General features: G+C 41.2%; 1 protein-coding gene across 4 annotated transcripts in view; it reads right to left on the bottom strand.

Annotated features, from left to right (window-relative positions):
* The window catches only part of COMMD10 (COMM domain containing 10), a 173,500-nt gene extending 162,340 nt beyond the window's left edge, over positions 1-11,160 (bottom strand). For all 4 annotated transcript variants that reach the window (XM_068534206.1, XM_068534197.1, XM_068534214.1 and 1 more), the window contains exons 1-3: positions 11,073-11,160; positions 9,527-9,617; positions 176-286 (exon numbers count right to left, since the gene is read on the bottom strand). In XM_068534206.1, the coding sequence (XP_068390307.1) occupies positions 176-286; positions 9,527-9,617; positions 11,073-11,113 (243 nt within the window). In that variant the 5' untranslated portion in view covers positions 11,114-11,160. The remainder of the gene's footprint in view (positions 1-175; positions 287-9,526; positions 9,618-11,072) is intronic.
* Positions 11,161-22,536: the final 11,376 nt, after the last annotated feature.

Raw genomic sequence — 22,536 nt, 5'->3', positions numbered from 1 at the left:
GAAAAAAAATCACACATTCAAAATATTTTTACTACATCAAAATTTTTTGATAAAACATATTCACAGCTTCCATCTGTATACTTGAGAAAAATAAGATAAAATGTTATAGATATCACAGCAATGCAAACATGTAGTAAACAAACCATGGTTAGGAAGTTTGGGGCAATAAAAATACCTGTTCTAAAATAAAAGATATTGTTTCAAGAACTAGGTGAAGATCTTGTCTCTCCAGAGAAAATGCAGCTTGAAGTTTTTCTTCCTCTTCTTCACTGAAACTATTCTCAGCCTACAACACAGAAAGCAATCTATTAGCATACACTCAGGTATTCAAAACTCAGATACTCAACAGAAGATTCATTTATTCATATGACAATGAGAACTTGAAAGAAAGAAAGTAAATCCATCCTTGAAAGAAACTGATGTGTCTGTAAATTTCAATATCTTAAAATCATAGTACAGTTCATTATCTGGCTCTTGCCAAACAAATTTCATTAAAAAAGCCCCAGTATTTTCAATTCTATGATTTATAGGGGGTGGAAAATAATGGTAAATAACATAAACGATGGACATTTAACATATACACTAATATGTATAAAATGGATAACTAAAAAGAACCTGCTGTATAAAAAAATATTTTTTAAAAAATGGACATTTAGGACTTCCCTGGTGGCACAGTGACTGAGAGCCTGCCTGCCAATGCAGTGGACGTGGGTTCGAGCCCTGGTCCGGGTAGATCCCACATGCCGTGGAGCAGCTGGGCCTGTGCACCACAGCTGCTGAGCCTGCGCTCTGGAGCCTGCGAGCCACAACTACTGAGCCCACGTGCCACAAATACGGAAACCCACGTGCCTAGAGCCCATGCTCCGCAACAAGAGAAGCCACCGCAATGAGAAGCCCGTGCACCACAACGAAGAGTAGCCCCCACTTGCTGCAACTAGAGAAAGCCCGCAAGCAGCAATGACGACCCAGTGCAGCCAAAAATAAAAATAAATAAAATAAATAAATTTATTTAAAAAAAAAGGACATTTAGAAAAAACAATACTACAAGGTAAAACCCCAAAATGTTAACAATAATTAATAGTAATTTGCATCTTTACTCACAACATTATAATCAACTATATTCCAGTATAAAATAAAAATTAAGAAAGAAAATTAAAAAACATGGGGGGGGAACACCTTCTCTGTAATAATACTATCCAGTTATAATGGGTCCCAGCAACTCTTCTAAGAGCCCAAAGCAAAATCTCCATTTAAGAGAACAGCATTTTAAGACAGAAAATACCTGGGGGCTTCTTTCCTTTGGTAGCTCTTTCCTCCCCCCAACTCACCCCAAAACCTCTGCCAGTATATGACCTTACCTAGCCCTAAGCTCCTGTAGGCATTTAATAAGAGGGAGCCTACCCTGGAAGGATTAAACAGATAAAAACTGTTAACCTTGAGAACCTTTATCTATATCCTCCATTACCTAGCACCAGGATTCCCATCAGATAGAGAGGTGGCAACTAGTTTAACCCTTAGGATTATTTTTATTAAAAGTCAATGGGTTGGGCTTCCCTGGTGGCGCAGTGGTTGAGAATCTGCCTGCTAATGCAGGGGACACGGGTTCGAGCCCTGGTCTGGGAAGATCCCACATGCCGCGGAGCAACTGGGCCCGTGAGCCACAGCTACTGAGCCTGCGCGTCTGGAGCCTGTGCTCCGCAACAAGAGAGGCCGCGATAGTGAGAGGCCCGCGCACCGCGATGAAGAGTGGCCCCCGCTTGCCGCAACTAGAGAAAGCCCTCGCACAGAAACGAAGACCCAACACAGCCAAAAATTAATTAATTAATTAGTTAATTAAAAAAAAAAAGTCAATGGGTTATGGGATGCATCAAAAGCAATTCTTAGAGGGAAATTTACAGTGATACAGGCCTTCTTTAAGGAACAAAAAAAATCTCAATCTAACCCACCACCTAAAAGAATTAGAAAAAGAAAAACAAACAAAACCTGAAGTCAGAAGAAGGAAGGAGCTAATAAAGGTCAGAGAGGAAATAAATAAAATAGAGATTAAAAAAACAATAGAAAAAAAATCAATAAAACCAAGAGCTGGTTCTTTGAAAGGGTAAACAAAATTGACAAACCTCTGGCCAGGCTCACCAAGAAGAAAAGAGAGAAGACCCAAATAAACAAAATAAGAAATGAAAGAGGAGAAATCACAACTGATACTGCAGAAGTACAAAAAAAAAAAAAAATATATATATATATATATACACACACACATATATATATTTGCTGAGTACTTATTATGTGCTACATAGACAGTTTATGTCCTCAGGAGTACTATCCTCTAGTTAGAAAGACAAATTAAAAACAAATAATTGTTCAAATAACTTCCCTTTTTAATGAGTTCTACAAAAGTATAGGTTATTATAAGAGCATATATAAAGCGAGAAATTAAGTCTTTTTGATAATTTTAATATTTTCCAAAACTTACACATTACACACATTACTTTTATAAGCAATATATGAAAGAAAGAAGTTAGCCATCTGAGTATAACTTCTGGCTAGTCTCCTTTCTTTCATTTCCAAAATAATCTCCTTTATCTGAAGACTGGTTTTTCAAGTATGAAAAATATACACTATTAGAACTGCTTTCAAATAAAAATACTTTATCTACACATACCAAAAACAACTTTCCCTGTTGCTGCCTCTCCCCAACAGCTACATGGAGAAGTTTCAGAAGTCCGTGCCTCAACAGCTTAGGATGAGGTACAACCTTACAATTGCTCAAGTGAAGCAGCATTAGAACTCTAAGCTGGCATATTTTTGGTTTGGGGAGGCTAGTCACCAGAACTCCCAGTATCTACTACCTGTTTTATGACTGAGAAAAGCATGAACCCAATTTGGCCAAAATGCCAATCACTTACCTCAAGAGCAATGTTTTGATTTTAAAGTTCCAGAATTTCTCTGACTACCATACACCTTCTTGAAATAGTGACCTACAGTACCAGACTTTATCAATATGAGGAAGAGAATAACAGTATTACCCATGTACAATCAATGAACCACATGTTGCATTAAATTCAATGGATATGTACAATTTAACTTCCAAGTTTGTCAATCTGATTCCTTTAAATATACACCAAACGAGGTATTTTGACAAAATAAAAATAGTGATTGAGCACGTAGAAAATTAAACTTCAGTGTCCTCAATATGTACAAGAAAGTGAGACTTTTTTTTTAAGATTTTTTTTTTTTGATGTGGACCATTTTTAAAGTCTTTACTGAATTTGTTACAATACTGCTTCTTCTTTATGTTTTGGTTCTTTGGCCACGAGGCATGTGGGATCTTAGCTTCCGACCAGGGATCGAACCCGCTTCCCCTGCATTGGAAGGCAGACTCTTAACCACTGGACCGCCAGGGAAGTCCCGAATAGATTAGATTAGATTGCTCTTTTAAAAAGAGCAAGAAAAGGGATATTCTCAAGATCTTCAAGGGCATCATATTAATAAAGTGGTTTGGAGCGAAGGGGGACAAGGGAACATGTATCTCCCCCCATCCACTGGTACGTGAAACATGCACCCTTAAAATAAGGTGGCGCTTAAAATATGTGAGCAGAACAACAAATGGAGAATAAAATACAGCCATAAAACAAAGTTTCAAATCCATAGTCAATATCTTGCTCCAACAACGACCCTGGGTTGATCAATATTAAATGTAAGTCACTCTATTTGCTTCCAGACAGCAGCAGGTTAACTTCTTCCTAGGTACCAAAAGTAACCCACACATATCTGGGTGTTGAAGAGAAAGTAAAGGAGATATATTCGTTTTTACCCTCTCAATGGGAGAAATTTAAGGCTCACGTTTATAAAATTAGAGAGCAAGTGTCCAAGAAACTTAAATTTTAAATGGAAAATGGATGTTAATTTTTTCTATATATTTAAAAAGCATATGCCATAAACATATATACATAGGCAGAAAGGAAAAACAGTATTTAAAAAGAATAACTGCTGTATGGCTTGACATGGAAAGATCTCTGATACAAGTGATAAGTGAAAAAGGTAAACAGTATAATGCCACTTATGAACACATTTATATAAAAACCAAAAATTTCTATTTATATATGCATGCACATATGTTTGCACATCTGTATTTATTAATACTTGAAAAAAAGACCTGGAAAGATGAAAACCAAATCGACAACAAAGGCTACTTCTAGGGAGGTGTGGTGGTTTTATCATATCTGCAAATTATTTTAACACTCCTCTGTTCAAAAGATGGAGCCTAATTTCCTCTCCCCTGAATATGAGCCAGACTTACTGACTTACTTCTAACCAGTAGAATATAGTAAAAGTGCAGGTATGTGATATCCAACCCTAGGTCATAAAAAGGACAGCACCCCCCTCTCTTGGACCACTCATTCTGGAAGAAGACAACTTTCATGTCAGGAGCAAAGGCCCATGTGACAAGGAACTAACTGGTGCCACCATCTAGCCATGTTAGAAGGAAATCCTCTACCCCAGTCAAAACTTCAGGTACCAGCTGCCTCAACCAACATCTGAGAGCAATTTCATGAAAACCCCAAGCCAGGACCACCCAGCCAAGCCACTGCTAAATTCCTGACTTACAGGAAGCATGAGAGATAATAAATGTTTATTGTTGGTTTAATCTGCTAACTTTGGGGGAAATTTGCAATTCAGCAATAGATAACTCACACAGGAGAGAATGAAGATGGAGGAAGGGGCAAGAGTTAGCCAAGGGGGGCATTTCAGTTCGTCCATGTTGTTTAAATGTCTTAAAACAAAAACTTCCTCATAAACTGTTTGTGAAATTTAAAATGTTACTGAAACACTTCACTTACGCACTCTATTTTGAACTTTAAGGGCACAAAAAAGAACAAATCAAAAAATCCATCCTTCCAACTTTTTCTCTTTTTGAAGAATTTATTTTCTTAACATGCATGATGAGTGAACTCATCTTAATTCCACATACAGTTGAAATCAGGTCACATTCCTCAGAAGGTTATACCGATCTTCTATTCTATGAAGACAGTATACTATCTAAATAATTACGAAGGCAATTAGGTTTTAAAAACTCAGAGCACGGCTTTAGAGACAAGAGAGGCCTGTGGTCCGGAATCCAAGCTCTGACTCACATACACAGGCATACACACACACCAACACCACAATGGAAGAACACATGGTACTAGTAGTCTGCATATGCCATAATTTAAAATGTATACATATCATTTTAACCTAATAAACTAAGTTGTAAGAAGCCCTCCAGCTTATATTAAGTACAAAATAAATGCATTTTTCAGGGATAAGCTACTCTTTTCTTTTTTTGTCCACATAGGTGAGGCCAATTCTTCTTTGAACAGGACTGTGCTGCACATCGCTAGGACATTTAAAGTCCCGGGGCATTAAATGCCGGCAGCACCCTCCATACATTGTAACAACAGCAACAACAAAATCCTCAGGCATTTCTGTATGTTGGGGTTTACAACTGTGACTGTCCTTTATATTAATATAATGAGACTTCTCTAGCGGTCATAATGAGGAAATATGGTGGTACTCACAAGTCAATCTATCAAATAAAAGAACTTTTATTTTAAACTTTTAAAAGCAATCTTTCTGAAATGTACGGCACCCATTCTAGGCTTCTGTAAACAAAGTATATTGGATTACACTAGATTCTTGCAGTAAGTCAGATCATAATTACGAGCATCCAAGTTCCGTGCTGCAGTTAGTTTCCTAAAGAACTGCTAAGGTACACTGATGATTTTTCACTTCAGAAAAAACCCTCAGATTTCTTTGCTTTTGTACTTCTTGTGTCTGATTTTCATAATTCTTCCATTTCAATCTATACCCAGCAGTCGATTCTTGAAACTGCCCACATGCCCCATCACAGGAGCGCCTTCAACCCCCAGTTTGTTGTTGCTAGTAGGCCATGGCCAGAAATCCAGACACCTCATCTCGCAGAACTAGACATTTAACATAGTAACATCGATAGGCTTTGTGGGAGGGCCTAAGAGTCTCTGGAGCAAGGTATATGAGGGTTTTTTTTTGATTGCATGAGTTGTGACAGCTATTTTTAAAAACTTAGAGGCCACAAATGTTTGTTTTTAAGTTCACAGATAAGGAAGTTACTATGAGTTCCTTCAGTGTTTCCCAATGCAGACTCTATTAGCATGCAGGATGAGACAATTCTTTGTACAGGGCTGTCCTACTCACTGCAAGACATTTAAAGGTACACATATACAATGGAATATTACTCAACCATTAAAAAGAATGAAATAATGCCATTTGCAGCAACATGGATGGACCTAGAGATTGTCAAACTGAGTGAAGTAAGTCAGACAGAGAAAGACAAGTATCAAATGATATCGCTTATATGCAGAATCTCAAAAAAGGATATAAATGAACTTATTTACAAGACAGAAACAGACTCACAGACTTAGAAAACGAACTTATGGTTACCAGGGGGAAGGGATAGTTAGGGAGTTTGGGATTGACACGTACACACTCCTATATTTAAAATGGATAACCAACAAGGACCTGCTGTATAGCACAGGGAACTCTGCTCAATATTATGTAACAACCTAAATGGGAAAAGAATTTGAAAAAGAATAGATCCATGTATGTGTATAACTGAATCACTCTGCTGTACACCTGAAACTAACACAACATTGTTAATCAACTATACTCCAATATAATATAAAAAGTTAAAAAAATAAATAAAGTTCCTGGGCATTAAATGCCACCAGAACCCTACACACATTGGTAACAAACCACCCAAAATTCCCAAGTAGTCCTATATGCTACGATTGCTCAGGAATAGGGCCAGTTCAAAGAGGACTCCCAGACCCATACTTAGGCGTGCCCATATCCTATACCTAAGCTTATTTTCCCCGTGTTTATTTCTACTAGAGATTCCAAGGAACCAGTCTGGACAAAAACAGGTACCCTCTGCCCACAATCCCATTTTACCAAGATCAAACTTGGTAAAATCAAAGTGTCAAGCTGATAACATTAAGAATAGCAACCAAATCCCTAAACCTCTTCACCAACTTACCTGCATGCGGTTTCACTGCTCTCAGGACTCTGCCTGTCCCAAGGCAAAGGCCAACTTGACAGACCAAGAGTACATAAAAGAAAGCTGGCAGATCTGAGATGTCGCTGCAAACTCTTTGATAAGAGCCCTTATCACAACTGGAGTCCCTCTGGAAGAACATTACCTAAGACTGTCCGGGCGGGTTGGGGGAGTGGGGATGGGTTGCCCCTTTCCTGACTTTCTCTCCTGACTTTCTGCAGGCAAGTAATCAAATACAGATGTTTCTGTCCTCAGCTGCTTCAGCTCTCAACAACCACACCTTCTCACCTCCACTCCCCACCTCTGAAGGGACAGCATTCAAACACCTCTGTGGAATGCTTTGGCCATTCAGTTACTCTAAGATAGATATTAATGTTTTCTCAACTCCAGAGGGTCAAAGACAAACTCCAGAAGGTCACGAGTTTCCTGCAGATGTTCCATCCTCCCTCAGTATGAAGAACAAAAGATGTATATAAGTGTTTTGTGTCCCATATCACTTTGTATGTGTTTAAGAAGGCAGCCACCCACAACATTGTAAATCAACTATACTTCAATTGAAAAATACAATAAAATAAATAAAATAAAAATAAAAAAGAAGGCAGCCACCAACTCAGACAATCAAAGAAATTCTGTATCAACTGCCTGCATCATTCACTTTTGGACTGATTTATATACCGTTTCACACTCTTTCCTGAGGCTTACTGTAATGGGTCAGAGGGATGGATTCTGGAGCCAGACTGCCTTACTAGCTAGCTGTGTGACCTTGGGCAAATTACTTAACTGGTCTCTATCTCAGTTTCTTCATGGATAAAATAAGGATGACAACAGTACTTACTTCCTAAGGGTGCTGGGAGGATCAGATGAGTTAATACCACAAAGCCATTAGAACAGCACCGGTCACAGGGGGAGCAATGGAACTGTGCATAGCAAACACCACAGAATGTAGCTGCCATTGTTACTGTGGTTGTTCCTCCTGTTTCTCCTTCTACATCACAAATTCCTTATGGGCAGGAATTCAGAGAACCTATATTCATTTTGTGTTTCCCATGGCAAGGAAAAGAATGAACTCCAAGAATAGCTATTGAGTGCCAACTGCATAAGTATCAGTGTATCAAGTGTGGGAAATATAAAGATGAGTAAGACATGATACTTAGAGTATTCAAGGTCAGAGAAAGACCCTGTAATCATGAAACAAATACTTATGAGGTAGTACTAAAGTGAGGTGAGGATGAACCAAGTGTTTTAGAAGCAAAGAAGAGAGGACGAGCTGCTGAGAGTAGGACTGTCAAATCCTTGAAAGATGAATAGTTTATTCACTAAAGAAGGGAAGATATTTCAGGTAAGGGAAAGAGTATATTACACAGACACCAAGTCAAAAAAGTTCACAGTATGTTCCAGTAAAACAGCATAGCCCAGGGTAACTGAAACACTTGCAAAGTGGGGAAAACACAGACTGTACCTATATTGTAACGTCATTACAATACAATGTTAAGGATTATGAACTTTTTCCCATGAGCAATGGAAAGTCACTGATGGCTTTGAATACTGTAAAGATATGATCAACTTTTTTTTTTTTTTTTAGGAAAAAAATATTTGGAAAGATAAATGGAACAGCACCATGAAGAAGTGATAAGAAGGTAGAAGACTACAGACAGCAGTACCAGATTGAAGGTAACTGTTGTAGTCCAAGGGAGAAATAATAAGGGTCTGAACTAGGATTACAAAGAGAACTTGGATTTGAGAGATACTTCAGGGGGAGAAAGGGCAGGGCTTTGGGACTGGCCTCTGGCCAGGAAAAAGAAGAGGTAAGAGTCTGGGTTCTCATTTAATGGTGATACTTTGCACCAGGCAGAGCAGTTAGTGGGCACTCCTTAAACACATGTTGAATGGAATTAAATTTTATTAACCTGATAAAGAAGTTAACTAAGTTATGTTAGCAAGTTAACCAAGTAATGAATTACTAAGCATCAATATATCCAAGATAACCACACCCTTGAAATAAAAGTGGAAGAGAAAGATTAAATGAAAAATTACATACTGGTTGATAGCAAAACTACAGAGTTATTTTTAAGACAAAGAATGAAATCATGATATCAGAATTTTCCCAAAGCGTGTTCCACAGAGCCTTGGTCCCAAAATAAATACCATGATAAAACAGTTCCCTGGTCAAACACACTTGGAAAATTTTGCACACAACAGTCACGCTTAAATATTTACTATTAACACTACCATAAAATATACTCTGAAAAGTTCCATGATTTTAAAAAATTAATTTGAATGAAGACAGAAGTTCCCAAACTTTTGACCGTGGGATATTATCATATTTTCTAGAGACCCGGTGTTCCTGAGGACATGCTGGAGAACAATACCTCGCAAAAAGTACTTCAAGTAGAAACCTAGAGTTGCAGTGGAATCACGAGAATATATTATAATCTATAGAAGTGCAAACATACAAACCTTCAGGTGAAGTTTTTGAAGAATTCGGGTGAGCAATCGTGGAAATCTTCCTATATCTATTTCATTTATCAGCGACACTGCTTTTTTCATGCTAAATAAATTCATAAAACAAAGTTTTAAAATGAGTTTTCCCCACGTGGTACTGTAGTTACCGTAAGTACAGCTGTCTGTAAGTTTTCATTTCAACAACTCTGCTTGCTACAAGGTAAGTCTGAGTAAAATAAAGAAAAACTGATGATGGCCAGCAAAGGCAGGATGTTTCCAAAAGATACCCCCAAAAGTACTTCTGTTGAAAAGGTCCATTTGGCAAATTTTCTCTTTCTTCTGGGCAAGGCAAACTACTAGGAGAAGCTTGCACTCTGTGGGGAATCGTATTAATTTAGGAGCGAAAGTTTATATATCCACTTAACTCAAAACAGAACTTGGAGAAGAGTGGGAGGAGGGAATTGGCAATTACACCAAAAATATAAAGAAAAGACTGCTGCATGGCAGGTAATGGAATAATAAAAAAAAAAAAAACTACATACAATATCATTTGGGGTCACTAAGTACACAGCTGTTTTAAAACCCTGTTTCAATTGTAATAATCAACTTAAATTATGTGATAAGAACAATTCTACTGCACCACGTTGAATATGGTTTACTGATGTGATGTGTTACCCAGGACACTGGTGTGAGAAAAGGAACTGGCTGTCAGAACTCAAGTAATCAAAAAAGTTAAAACTTCAAAATGACAACTCTCTTCTTCAAAAAGACTCCTGTCCAATCTAGACACAAAGTTATTCTCCAGCCTCAATTATTTGCCTGTATACTTCCGCACTTTTCTGCAGCCACACACCACCTGCACTATTATTTTTCATTAAATGGAGTCATTTTTACTTAAATAATTTTATTTTAAAACATAACTTTACATCACCACCATAGACAGCCGACCTTACTTACCTACCATAAATAGAAATGAACTAAATAAACAAATGAACTCAAAAGAAATCAAATGAAAACAAAAGCAATGTTACTAAATTCTAGATACTGTTACAGTCTAGATACTGTTACAAGCCAAAAACTCCTGGCCTGAGGCCTAGTCTATCTTGATTGAAAAGGTATATTAACGCGTGTTAGGTATTCAAGACCATCTGGGACCAATGGGAGACTTTCTCATAATCAGGAGGTCTGAAAGAGAACTGAAAACGGAAACGGAATACCTTTCCACGTGATTTCAGTTTTACTCCAGGATGGCCTGGGTACCTGCGATACAGCCTCGGGGAACGGTGACACTGACCACACACTGTCGTACTGACCTCAGCTGCCCAGGCCCACTGTAAGCCCACGCAGGTGAACTACCGTGCAGGTGGACGCACCCGCAGTCTCGCGCGCTCCCGCGGGTCCCGCACCACGACTCTGCCAGCCCCGCGCCCGCCCCTCCGGACACCCGCGGCCCCGCACCTGCCCCTCCGCCCCGGCCCCCCACCCGCGCCTCGGTGACAGACAGCAGCAGCACCCTTACGCCTGCCCTGCCCGCGCTGCCCCCGTGCCCAGCCGGGGTTACCTGGGGCTCTCCCGCAGAATCAGCGCCGCGGACGCCGCCATCCTCGAAGCTCCCTGGCCCCGCCGCCAGGATCAGCTGCCTGGAGTTCAACCAATGGCCGCGGCAGCGGCGGACGGCAAGCCGGAAGGCTCAAGCCGCGCAGGGGCCGCGCCGCTCCGGTCCTGCGGTTCTGGAGGGGCGAAGGGGCGTCGCCGTCGTCCTCCCCGCCGCTCCCGCCGTTCCGAGTTAAGGCTGTACATATATTGATTTATTTATATGTACATATTTGCCTATTTTATATATATACGCATACCTGGATATGGTGTGGCTATTTTTATGTATTATGTAGGTAGTGTGTGTGTATAAACATATACTTTTACGCTTGCGTGCATATACACATACTTTTTTTTTGGAAGAAAAAGTTTAAGCACTGCCCGTGGTGTCTGGCCTGCGCTGCAGATGGGCAGGCGGTGGAACGCGCTCCCCGAAGGAGCCCAGGGCCAGCTCCACCCTGTACCCTGCGCCACCAGCCCTTCCAGTATCTACATCCCTGGAGCTCTGCAGTGCCCCACGCGGAGCCTGGGCTCTTTGTACTTTTATTCGTTCAGTAGTGTTCTCTGAGCACCTACTGTGTGCCAGGCACTGTGCTAGACACTCGGGATACAAAAAGACCAAAATTCCTGCCCTTGAGGTTTGCCAGCAGGTAAATGGGCAAGTGTTCGTTGCGCCTTTCTTTGTGGTCGGGCACTGAGCTAGGTACTGCAGAGTAGCGGAGATGAATCGCCGCAGAGAATGCGATTAAGGACGTCTCAGGAGAATAGAGAGACAACGCGGGTTCAGGAATACCTTTGTCTCACTTAGAGAAAAACATGTAGTGCATTAAGGGGATTCAGAGCTGGGAACAGTGATAAGGCATCCGAGGTTGGATCAGGAAAACTTCCTGGGACAGGTGGCATGAAGAAGCCTTGAATGATAGGTTGTGGCATGTACATTTAGTCTGGTGAGAAATGGGGAGCCATTAAATGTTTTCAAGCAAAGAAATGTTTGTGAGAACTCTGTTTGTTTGTTTGTTGAAGATTACCGTAAGCAGAATGATTATTGGATGGGAAAGAGGTAAGCAGGAAAGCCAGATAGGGAGCTACTGCAATCATCTATGGAAAGCAATAAAATCCTTGGTAGTAAAATGGCATTGGAGAACGAAAAGATAGTGGATGAATTAGAGTTAGTTACATTTCAGCTGTAGAATCTTCAGGAGCTGAGAAAAGATTGGATTTAATTTTCGTACCCAATTATGTTTTACTTAAATTATTATTTACATTAGTTGGCATTCCTAGAGCAGCCCTGAAACATCCTAACTGAAAGGAGAAGCCAGATTGCAAATTAAAAGTGAATAATCCCCACATGGATAATTGAGTCAATTATACAGTGTATTGAACACATACAAATACATATGGTTCCACAACACTCCACACATTTCCCAATTTGTGCAGCATCTGAAAAAAATGTACGTGGATCTACATAAATTATAGGTGTCTGATACAAACACAGATTACCTTACCTGGCACATTAATAGAGTCCCAGTTCGCTCAACTTTTGAATCATTTCCCTTTTGTCTTGATTCATTGCCTGAAGTAGAGGCACTAACCAGGTAAAACTATTTTGAATCTCTAGGAGGAGGAGGTGAAGTTTACCTCCTCTTCAGTTCCCTTCAAAACTATAGCTGGGATTTTGAGCCAAAGAACCTCAGGGTGGTTTGAGCCCTGAATCTGTGTAACCTGGAACAAAGCACTCTACCTCACCAAGTTTCCTCTTCCTGATCTGCAAAATGGAGGTGAGAATAATGTCTGCTCCCCTGGGCTGTGGTGAGAATTAAACAGCCTGATGTGTATGTGCAAGAATCTCTCTACCTTCCCTTATAAAGCAAAGCACAGACTTCCAAGATTTTAGCAAAACGGTGTCCAGTGGACACAGAGGGCCTCTCACTATATTTCTCTTCATTTTCACTGATGGGATGATCACTTCTTTTTTTTTTTTTTATAAATTTATTTATTTATTTTTGGCTGTGTTGCGGTCTTCGTTGCTGCGCACGGGCTTTCTCTAGTTGCGGCGAGCGGGGGCTACTCTTCTTTGCGGTGCACGGGCTTCTCATTGCAGTGGCTTCTTTCGTTGTGGAGCACAGGCTCTAGGCACGCGGGCCTGAGTAGTTGCAGCACGCAGGCTCAAGAGTTGTGGCTCACGGGCTCTAGAGTGCAGGTTCAGTAGTTGTGGCACACAGGCTTAGCTGCTCCACAGCATGTGGGATCTTCCCAGACCAGGGCTCGAACCCATGTCCCCTGCATTGGCAGGCGGATTCTCAACCACTGCGCCACCAGGGAAGCCCTGGGGTGATCACTTCTTATTACTACTTTTTCCTATAAAGGCTTGATGCAGTGAATAATTTCAACCCCTAAATGAGACTATTACCCCAAATATTTCTGTAGTCTCTGGAGTATAGGCATACCTATCCAAGGCTACAAGTCCTTGTAGTTGTCTTCCTGTTGCCACCTGCTGGAGAGCAGGAAATGTACCTCCTGGAGGCATAATTCCATAACCACACTTTACTCCTAACCCCCAACTTGTCAACCCATCTTTATGATAGATCCAGAGCCCAGATCTGTTGCCCCTGATCTATTAGGGCTACTAAACATGCTCAGTGCCCTGAAGTTTCTTCCATACCCTTGCCTTTATTGCAAACTTCTGCCAAATTCACCTTTTTTATTTTCTGTGTTAGTCTGGGTTCTCTAGAAAACAACCTGAGTTGCATGCTGGTGTTTCATTGGGGCCTGTAATTGTAGGGAAGTAGGAGTGAGGGCAAAGGGAAGGAAAGGAGGAATGAAGGGAGGAGGAAAGCAAATAAAAGGTGGCATGTTATCCAAATTGTTACAGCTTCAAAACCCAGCTTATTTCTCAGAGAGACTATTTCAAGTTGCTGTATCTTGCAACAGCAAAGAGATAGCAGGAGGGGGAAAAATTTTGTCTGCAAACTCTTTCCAATCTGCTGTCTTTTTTTGGTCCAAGTTTGTCCTATGGTTCACACCTCCCCTGAACTCCTGGGGTATGTCACCTGGCACCTCTAGGCAGCCACTGGAAAATCCAGAGCTTCCATGAGTCGGGTAGAGTAGGAACTGAGTCTGGAGCTGTAGAAAAGAGCCCTCGGCTCAATCCCTGCCAACACCCATCTCAGATGTCTCCTCCCCAATCCCTGCCCCACCAAGGCTGGCAGCAAGTGACAGGAGATTTAAGACCACGGGAATAATTCAGCATTCCCAGGGGTCACTTTACTGGGAAAGTCAAGCAACGGGCTGAAGCCTGGGATGCAGTGGGGTGAGCATATCTGGGGAGGTACATAGCCTGAAGACAGTTTTACTCCTCAAGTGGAATCTCAACACAAGAATTGTTTGGGCCCTGAGTGCTTCAGCTCTTAATTGATGCAGCTTTTTCAATTCACGTGTGCCTAGTTGTTTTACCAAAGTCTATCAGAACACAGGTTGGAGTGAGGTTGGTGACCACCCTCCCCTCTGTCTTTAGAACTAGGTGTGAACTTTGTCCCATTTGGAGCACCTCCTTTTTGTGTTTTTTGTTTGTTTGTTTGTTTTTGATATGGACCACTTTTAAAGTCTTTATTGAATTCCTTACAATATTGTTTCTGTTTTATGTTTTGGTTTTTTGGCCGCGAGGTATGTGGGATCTTACCTCCCCAACCAGGGATCGAACCCGCAACCCCTGCATTGGAAGGCGAAGTCTTATCCACTGGACCGCCAGGGAAGTCCCTGGTGCCCCTCCTTTTTGATGGGTTCCTTCCCAAGGGCCCCATGGCAGTATCCAGCAATGTGGCCTCAGTCTGCACCCGCCTTCTCCCTACTAGGCATGATTTATATCTTTAACACTCAATGAAGTAGAGCCAAAGTCTGGGCCTACTTTTTCCAGAAGTCTCCTCCAACGCTTAAGAAAACCCCGGGTACATCAAGGAACCCAGCCCAAATCCATTCCTCAACATTCCAGCCACAAATGTAAATGATTATCTTTGGAGGAAAGGTAACACCTACTCAGCCATCAGAACGGTATCTGAGCCCCAGGAATCTAGTCCAGCTGAAATGACCTTTTAAGTAAGCTCTTGATATATACTGTCAAATTGTGGTGGTGGGGGGGTGCCGGGTGTAAAGGATTTTATTACATACCCAGATTATTCTGGCAATGAGTTAGCTAAGTATCTGGCCCAGGACCCTAACGCTATGAAAGTCTGCAGTCCTACAACTCACCCTGAGTTTCTCAGGTGAGCTATCAAAGGTAGTTGAGAGTCACATCAGGGCAGAGGACTGGAGCTGCCTGCCACTCATGGCCTATACCCAGACGACTGGTAAATACAAAAGTCACATCCAGCTGCTTTGTCACGCTTGCTTGCAGAAGCCATTGGCCCAGTTTTCCTCCTTCCCTCCACCTCCCCGTCTCCACACCAGCATCAGTCACACTTTCCAGCCCTGTTTTTAGCCCTGTTGTCAGCACTTACCTCATAAGTGTGAGTGAATCAGCTGGGGTGTAACTGAAGAACAGCCTTCTACATGGTAAACGTGTAATTGTTCCACATTTTCTCCCCAGATTCTCAGGGGAATGAAGTTTTAAAATCACATATTCTAATTTATGAGTTGGTTATGTGAATGTTCCTCTTTAATGTGAGATACATTAGGAATCAAGAAAGCATAAACATAAAGTCTTCTCTGAGTATTTGCATACCAGGCTGTGATGTGGAAAGGAAGCAAGAAGCTTAGAAAAAAAGAAAAGAAGGAATGGTATCAAGGGTGCAGGCCACATTTGTCCATACAAACAGTATTTATGTTCACCCACCCTTAACTGAATGGAGGATGGGGAAGGGAATGGGAGGGAAACTTTTATTAAAATGTAACAAAAATATACTTTGTGATATATGAACAGATCTCCGTTCTAATCTATTCTCCAACTTAAAGTTGCAAACCATCTCAAATTATCACCCTTCCATTTTAATTTGTACCTAATTTCCTTCACTCAACCTCTCAGAGGACTGTGCCATTAACAGGACTGATATTTACACATAGGATGTGTGAAACATTGAATGGTTTCTTCAGTAATTTTCACCGGGGAGCACAGTTTGAAAAGAATTAAATGGTGCTTCCCTTATAGACATGTCCACGGAGGCACAATTGCAGATTCCCCTTTACCCAATGACTAGGAAAGGAAATAAAAACAGTAAACACCACAAATAGGCAACTGGAAGAAAAGAAAACTACCTGTTGACAGCAAACAAAGGAAGAAGCATAGCTTAACAACACACTTGAAAAAGCATCTGCCAAGAAAAAAAAGAATGTCTGCTTTGGCTAAGCTGTATCTTAAAGGTGAGCCCCACACTGCTGAAACAGTACTAGGAAAAGAAGGCATCCACAAAGCCAGGAGAATTCTCCTACCCCTCACCTTAAAGAGGAGCAGAAGTGGAGGGGGGTAAATAGTCAGCCCAAGGGGAGTCACGGGACATCCTTGGAGAATGTATGTCTGTGAAGGCAGGTGCAGGATGCCACGGAGGATGGAGGAACCTCCAGGAGTCAATCTTTTGGTGCCCCTGGGGGAGGAGAAAAGTAGAACAAGGCAGAAAAAAAACAAAACTATATCTAATATCCCAAATGATGAATGTGGAGCTGGAAATCTGAAGAGAAAATAAGAAAAGCTATCCTGAGGAAAAAAGCCAGTGGAAAAGGTTACATCAGAGCTGCAGTGAAAATAGCCTTTCTTCCACCCCGAGCTCCCCACCTCATTGTTAACACTGGCTGAAACCCATGGGCACCCCAATCCTTCCCCCCATACTATGTGGAAATGAAAGACTGAAATAGGGGTGTGAACAACCAGGGCTGACCCAGGAGGAATCAGAGGCTCTGTGGTGCCACAGTTAGTGAAGGTTTGTCCCCCTTCAGGGACTGGGCATGCCCCTACCAAGTGGAGTGAATCCTGATACAGAACAGTTAAGGGAACCTCAGAGTTGAGACAGCGAAAATTAAATCCACCAACAAGTGCTCAGTCCCAGCTTCCCTCACTTAAGCTTTTGTAGGAAGAAGAAGAAGGAGGAGGGGGAGGGGGAGGAGGAGGAGGAAGGAGAGAAGGGGGAGGAGGGGGAGGAGGAGCAGGAGAAGAAAAGTAGATAGAATACAACTCTGAGCCACTGGGATGGAAAAACAGATCTCACGCAAACAGGCAAAGGAAGTAAGGTGATTAGGCACTACATCAGAGACAACAGAGGTCTGGCCAGAACTGTCCACGCTAAACATAAATAGGATGAGAAGAAAGGGCATAACAACTATGCAATCATCCTACAGAAAAAGAGAGGTATTCAGCATACAAGAAACAGATGAAAAGTTCAACCTGGAATAAAACATAGCCTAAGAGACAGAAGAAAATGCCACGTGATTGCTCAAGATAAAATTTAAGACAAGGGGCTTCCCTGGTGGCGCAGTGGTTGAGAATCTGCCTGTCAATGCAGGGGACACGGGTTCGAGCCCCGGTCTGGGAAGATCCCACATGCCGTGGAGCAACTAGGCCCGTGAGCCACAATTACTGAGCCTGCGCGTCTGGAGCCTGTGCTCCACAACAAGAGAGGCCGCGATAATGAGAGGCCCGCGCACCGTGATGAAGAGTGGCCCCCACTTGCCACAACTAGAGAAAGCCCTCACACAGAAACGAAGACCCAACACAGCCATAAATAAATAAATAAATAAATAAATAAATAAATAAATAAATAAATCCAAAGTTTAAAAAAAAAAAAGAAAAGAAAAAAAAACCTAAATTTATAAATAAAAAAATTAAAAAAAATTTAAGACGAAAATAAATTCAGTGGAACAAGAGCTAAAAGACAACTTGATGAAACAACAAAATTAGATGTAAAAGGCATGGCAAAACCAAAGAAAGAAATTGAGGACTAAAAGCACACCATCTCCTAGTTAATAGGTAAATAAGAAATGGAAAGAAACAGACTAGATACAATTGCAAATTGAATTACTGATAGAAAGAAAGGGCTATTTATAGCAAAGGCAAAGGAGAGAGACAAGCACAAAGTAGATACTGAGAACAAAGAAAAGCCAACCTGAGGATAACTGTGTCCCCAAGACAAGAACACAACAAAAAGACACAAAAAGACATTCAATTACTGTAATAAAGAGTCTGACTCCATTTCGATGTGACTGCTGACAGCTTTCAAGCCCCCATCACTCCCTCTTCCCTTCTGCCCCACATCTGGGCAAACTGATGAGGAAGCCCGGTTGCTCCCTCCTTAGGCCCTGGCAGGATGTTCAAACCACACAAGCCCCTGCCTGTGTGGGGGAACCCTCATCCCGGCCCCGCTCCCTGAGCACCATAAGACCCCAAGCAGGTCACACTCCCTGCTCTCTCCAGCTGTTTTCTGACCTGCTGGGAGCCTGTCCTGCTCACCCCAGAAAGCCTCATGATATGAGCAATAAACATTTTCATAGCTTCTTGGAGTGTGCGTGTGGTGCCACCAGTCTTCTTTTTTTTTTTTTTAACATCTTTACTGGAGTATAATTGCTTTACAATGTTGTGATAGTTTCTGCTGTATAACAAAGTGAATCAGCAATATGTATACATATATCCCTATATCCCCTCTCTCTTGCGTCTCCCTCCCACCCTCCCTATCCCACCCCTCTAGGTGGTCACAAAGCACCGAGCTGATCTCCCTGTGCTATGCAGCTGCTTCCCACTAGCTATTTTACATAATAGTGTATATATGTCCATGCCACTCTCTCACTTTGTCACAGCTTCCCCTTCCCCTTCCCTGTGTCCTCAAGTCCATTCTCTACGTCTGCGTCTTTATTCCTGTCCTGCCCCTAGGTTCATCAGAACCTTTTTTTTTTTTTTTTTAGATTCCGTGTATACATGTTAGCATACGGTATTTGTTTTTCTCTTTCTGACTTACTTCACTCTGTATGACAGACTCTAGGTCCATCCACCTCACTACAAATAACTCAATTTTGTTTCTTTTTATGGCTGAGTAATATTCCATTGTATATATGTGCCACATCTTCTTTATCCATTCATCTGTCGATGGACACTTAGGTTGCTTCCATGTCCTGGCTATAGTAAATAGTGCTGTAATGAACACTGTGGTACATGACTCTTTTTGAATTATGGTTTTCTCAGGGTACATGCCCAGTAGTGGGATTGCTGGGTCCTATGGTAGTTCTATTTTTAGTTTTTTAAGGAACCTCCATACTGTTCTCCATAGTGGCTGTATCAGTTTACATTCCCACCAACAGTGCAAGAGGGTTCCCTTTTCTCCACACCCTCTCCAGCATTGTTTGTAGATTTTTTGATGATGGCCATTCTGACTGGTGTGAGGTGATACCTCATTGTAGTTTTGCTTTGCATTTCTCTAACATTAGTGATGTTGAGCATCCTTTCATGTGTCTGTTGGCAATCTATATATCTTCTTTGGAGAAATGTCGATTTAGGTCTTCTGCCCATTTTTGGATTGGGTTGTTTGTTGTTTTCATTTTGAGCTGCATGAGCTGGTTGTATATTTTGGAGATTAATCCTTTGTCAGTTGCTTCGTTTACAAATATTTTCTCCCATTCTGAGGGCTGTCTTTTCGTCTTGTTTGTGGTTTCCTTTGCTGTGCAAAAGCTTTTAAGTTTCATTAGGTCCCATTTGTTTATTTTTTTATAAATTTATTTATTTATTTATTTTTGGCTGTGTTGGGTCTTCATTGCTGCGCACAGGCTTTCTCTAGTTGCGGTGAGTGGGGGCTACTCTTCGTTGGGGTACGCTGGCTTCTCATTGCGGTGGCTTCTCTTGCGGAGCACGGGCTCTAGGCACATGAGCTTCAGTAGTTGTGGCTCACGGGCTCTAGAGCGCAGGCCCAGTAGTTGTGGTGCATGGGCTTAGTTGCTCCGCGGCATGTGGGATCTTCCCGGACCAGGGCTCGAACCCATGTCCCCTGCACTGGCAGGCGGACTCTTAACCACTGTGCCACCAGGGAAGTCCCTTTATTTTTGTTTTTATTTCCATTTCTTTAGGAGGTGGGTCACAAAGGATCTTGCTGTGATTTATGTCAAATAGTATTCTTCCTATGTTTTCCTCTGAGAGTTTTATAGTGTCTGGTCTTACATTTAAGTCTTTAATCCATTTTGAGTTTATTTCTGTGTATGGTGTTAGGAAGTGTTCTAATTTCATTCTTTTACATGTAGCAGTCCAGTTTTCCCAGCACCACTTATTGAAGAGGCTGTCTTTTCTCCTTTGTATATTCTTGCCTCCTTTATCAAAGATAAGGTGACCATGTGTGTGTGGGTTTATCTCTGGGCTTTCTATCCTGTTCCATTGATCTATATTTCTGTTTTTGTGCCAGTATCATACTGTCTTGATTACTGTAGCTTTGTAGTATTGTCTGAAGTCAGGGAGCCTGATTGCTCCAGCTCCATTTTTCTTTCTCAAGATTGCTTTGGCTATTCAGGGTCTTTTGTGTTTGCATACAAATTGTGACATTTTTTGTTCTAGTTCTTTGAAAAATGCCATTGGTAGTTTGATAGGGACTGCATTGAATATGTAGATTGCTTTGGGTAGTGTAGTCTTTTCACAATGTTGATACTTCCAATCCAAGAACATGGTATATCTCTCCATCTGTTTGTATCATCTTTAATTTCTTTCATCAGTGTCTTATACTGTTCTGCATACAGATCTTTTGTCTCCTTAGGTAGGTTTATTCCAAGGTATTTTATTCTTTTTGTTGCAATGGTAAATGGGAGTGTTTCCTTAATTTCTTTTTCAGATTTTTCATTATTAGTGCATAGGAATGAAATCTATACACAGAGATTTCTGGCATTAATTTTGTATCCTGCTACTTTACCAAATTCATTGATTAGCTCTGGTAGTTTTCTGGTAGCATCTCTAGGGTTATCTATGTATAGTATCATGTTATCTGCAAACAGTGACAGCTTTACTTCTTCTTTTCTGATTTGGATTCCTTTTATTTCTTTTTCACCTCTGATTGCTGTGGCTAAAACTTCCAAAACTATGTTGAATAACAGTGATGAGAGTGGTCAACCTTGTCTTGTTCCTGGTCTTAGAGGAAATGGTTTCAGTTTTTCACCACTGAGAACGATGTTGGCTGTGGGTTTGTCATATGTGGCCTTTATTATGTTGAGGTAAGTTCCCTCTATGCCTACTTTCTGGAGAGTTTTTATCATCAATGAGTGTTGAATTCTGTCAAAAGCTTTTTCTGCATCTATTGAGATTATCATATGGTTTTTATCCTTCAGTTTGTTAATATGGTGTATCACATTGATTGATTTGCATATATTGAAGAATCCTTGCATCCCTGGGATAAATCCCACTTGATCATGATGTATGATCCTTTTAATGTGCTGTTGGATTCTGTTTGCTAGTATTTTGTGGAGGATTTTTGCATCTATGTTCATCAGTGATATTGGCCTGTAGTTTTCTTTTTTTGTGACATCTTTGGTTTTGGTATCAGGGTGATAGTGGCCTTGTAGAATGAGTTTGGGAGTATTCCTCCCTCTGCTATATTTTGGAAGAGTTTGTGAAGGATAGGTGTCAGCTCTTCTCTAAATGTTTGAGAGAATTTGCCTGTGAATCCATCTGGTCCTGGGCTTTTGTTTGTTGGAAGATTTTTAATCACAGTTTCAATTTTTGTGATTGTTCTGTTTATATTTTCTTTTCTTTTTTTTTTTAAATTAATTAATTAATTTATTCTATGGCTGTGTTGGGTCTTCGTTTCTGTGCGAGGGCTTTCTCTAGTTGTGGCAAGTGGGGGCCTCTCTTTATCGCGGTGCGCGGGCCTCTCACTATTGCGGTCTCTCCTGTTGCAGAGCACAGGCTCCAGACGCGCAGGCTCAGTAGTTGTGGCTCACGGGCCCAGTCGCTCTGCGGCATGTGGGATCTTCCCAGACCAGGGCTCTAACCCGTGTCCCCTGCATTGGCAGGCAGATTCTCAACCACTGCGCCACCAGGGAAGCCCTGTTTATATTTTCTATTTCTCCCTGTTTCAGTCTCGGAAGGTTGTGCTTTTCTAAGGATTTGTCCATTTCTTCCAGGTTGTCCATATTATTGGCGTATAGTTGCTTGTAGCAGTAATCCCTCATGATCCTTTGTATTTCTGCATTGTCAGTTGTTACTTCTTCTTCATTTCTAATTCTGTTGATTTGAGTCTTCTCCTTTTTTTGATGAGTCTGGCTAGTGGTTTATCAATTTTGTTTATCTTCTCAAAGAACCAGCCTTTAGATTTATTGATATTTGCTATTGTTTCCTTCATTTCTTTTTCATTTATTTCTGCTCTGATCTTTATGATTTCTTTCCTTCTACTAACTTTGGGGTTTTCTTGTTCTTATTTCTCTAACTGCTTTAGGTGTAAGGTTAGGTTGTTTATTTGAGATGTTTCTTGTTTCTTGAGGTAGGATTGTAT

This window comes from Eschrichtius robustus, chromosome 2 (genome assembly GCF_028021215.1).
Source record: "Eschrichtius robustus isolate mEscRob2 chromosome 2, mEscRob2.pri, whole genome shotgun sequence".
Classification (NCBI taxonomy): domain Eukaryota; kingdom Metazoa; phylum Chordata; class Mammalia; order Artiodactyla; family Eschrichtiidae; genus Eschrichtius; species Eschrichtius robustus.
This window is presented reverse-complemented; position numbering and strand designations above follow the sequence as displayed.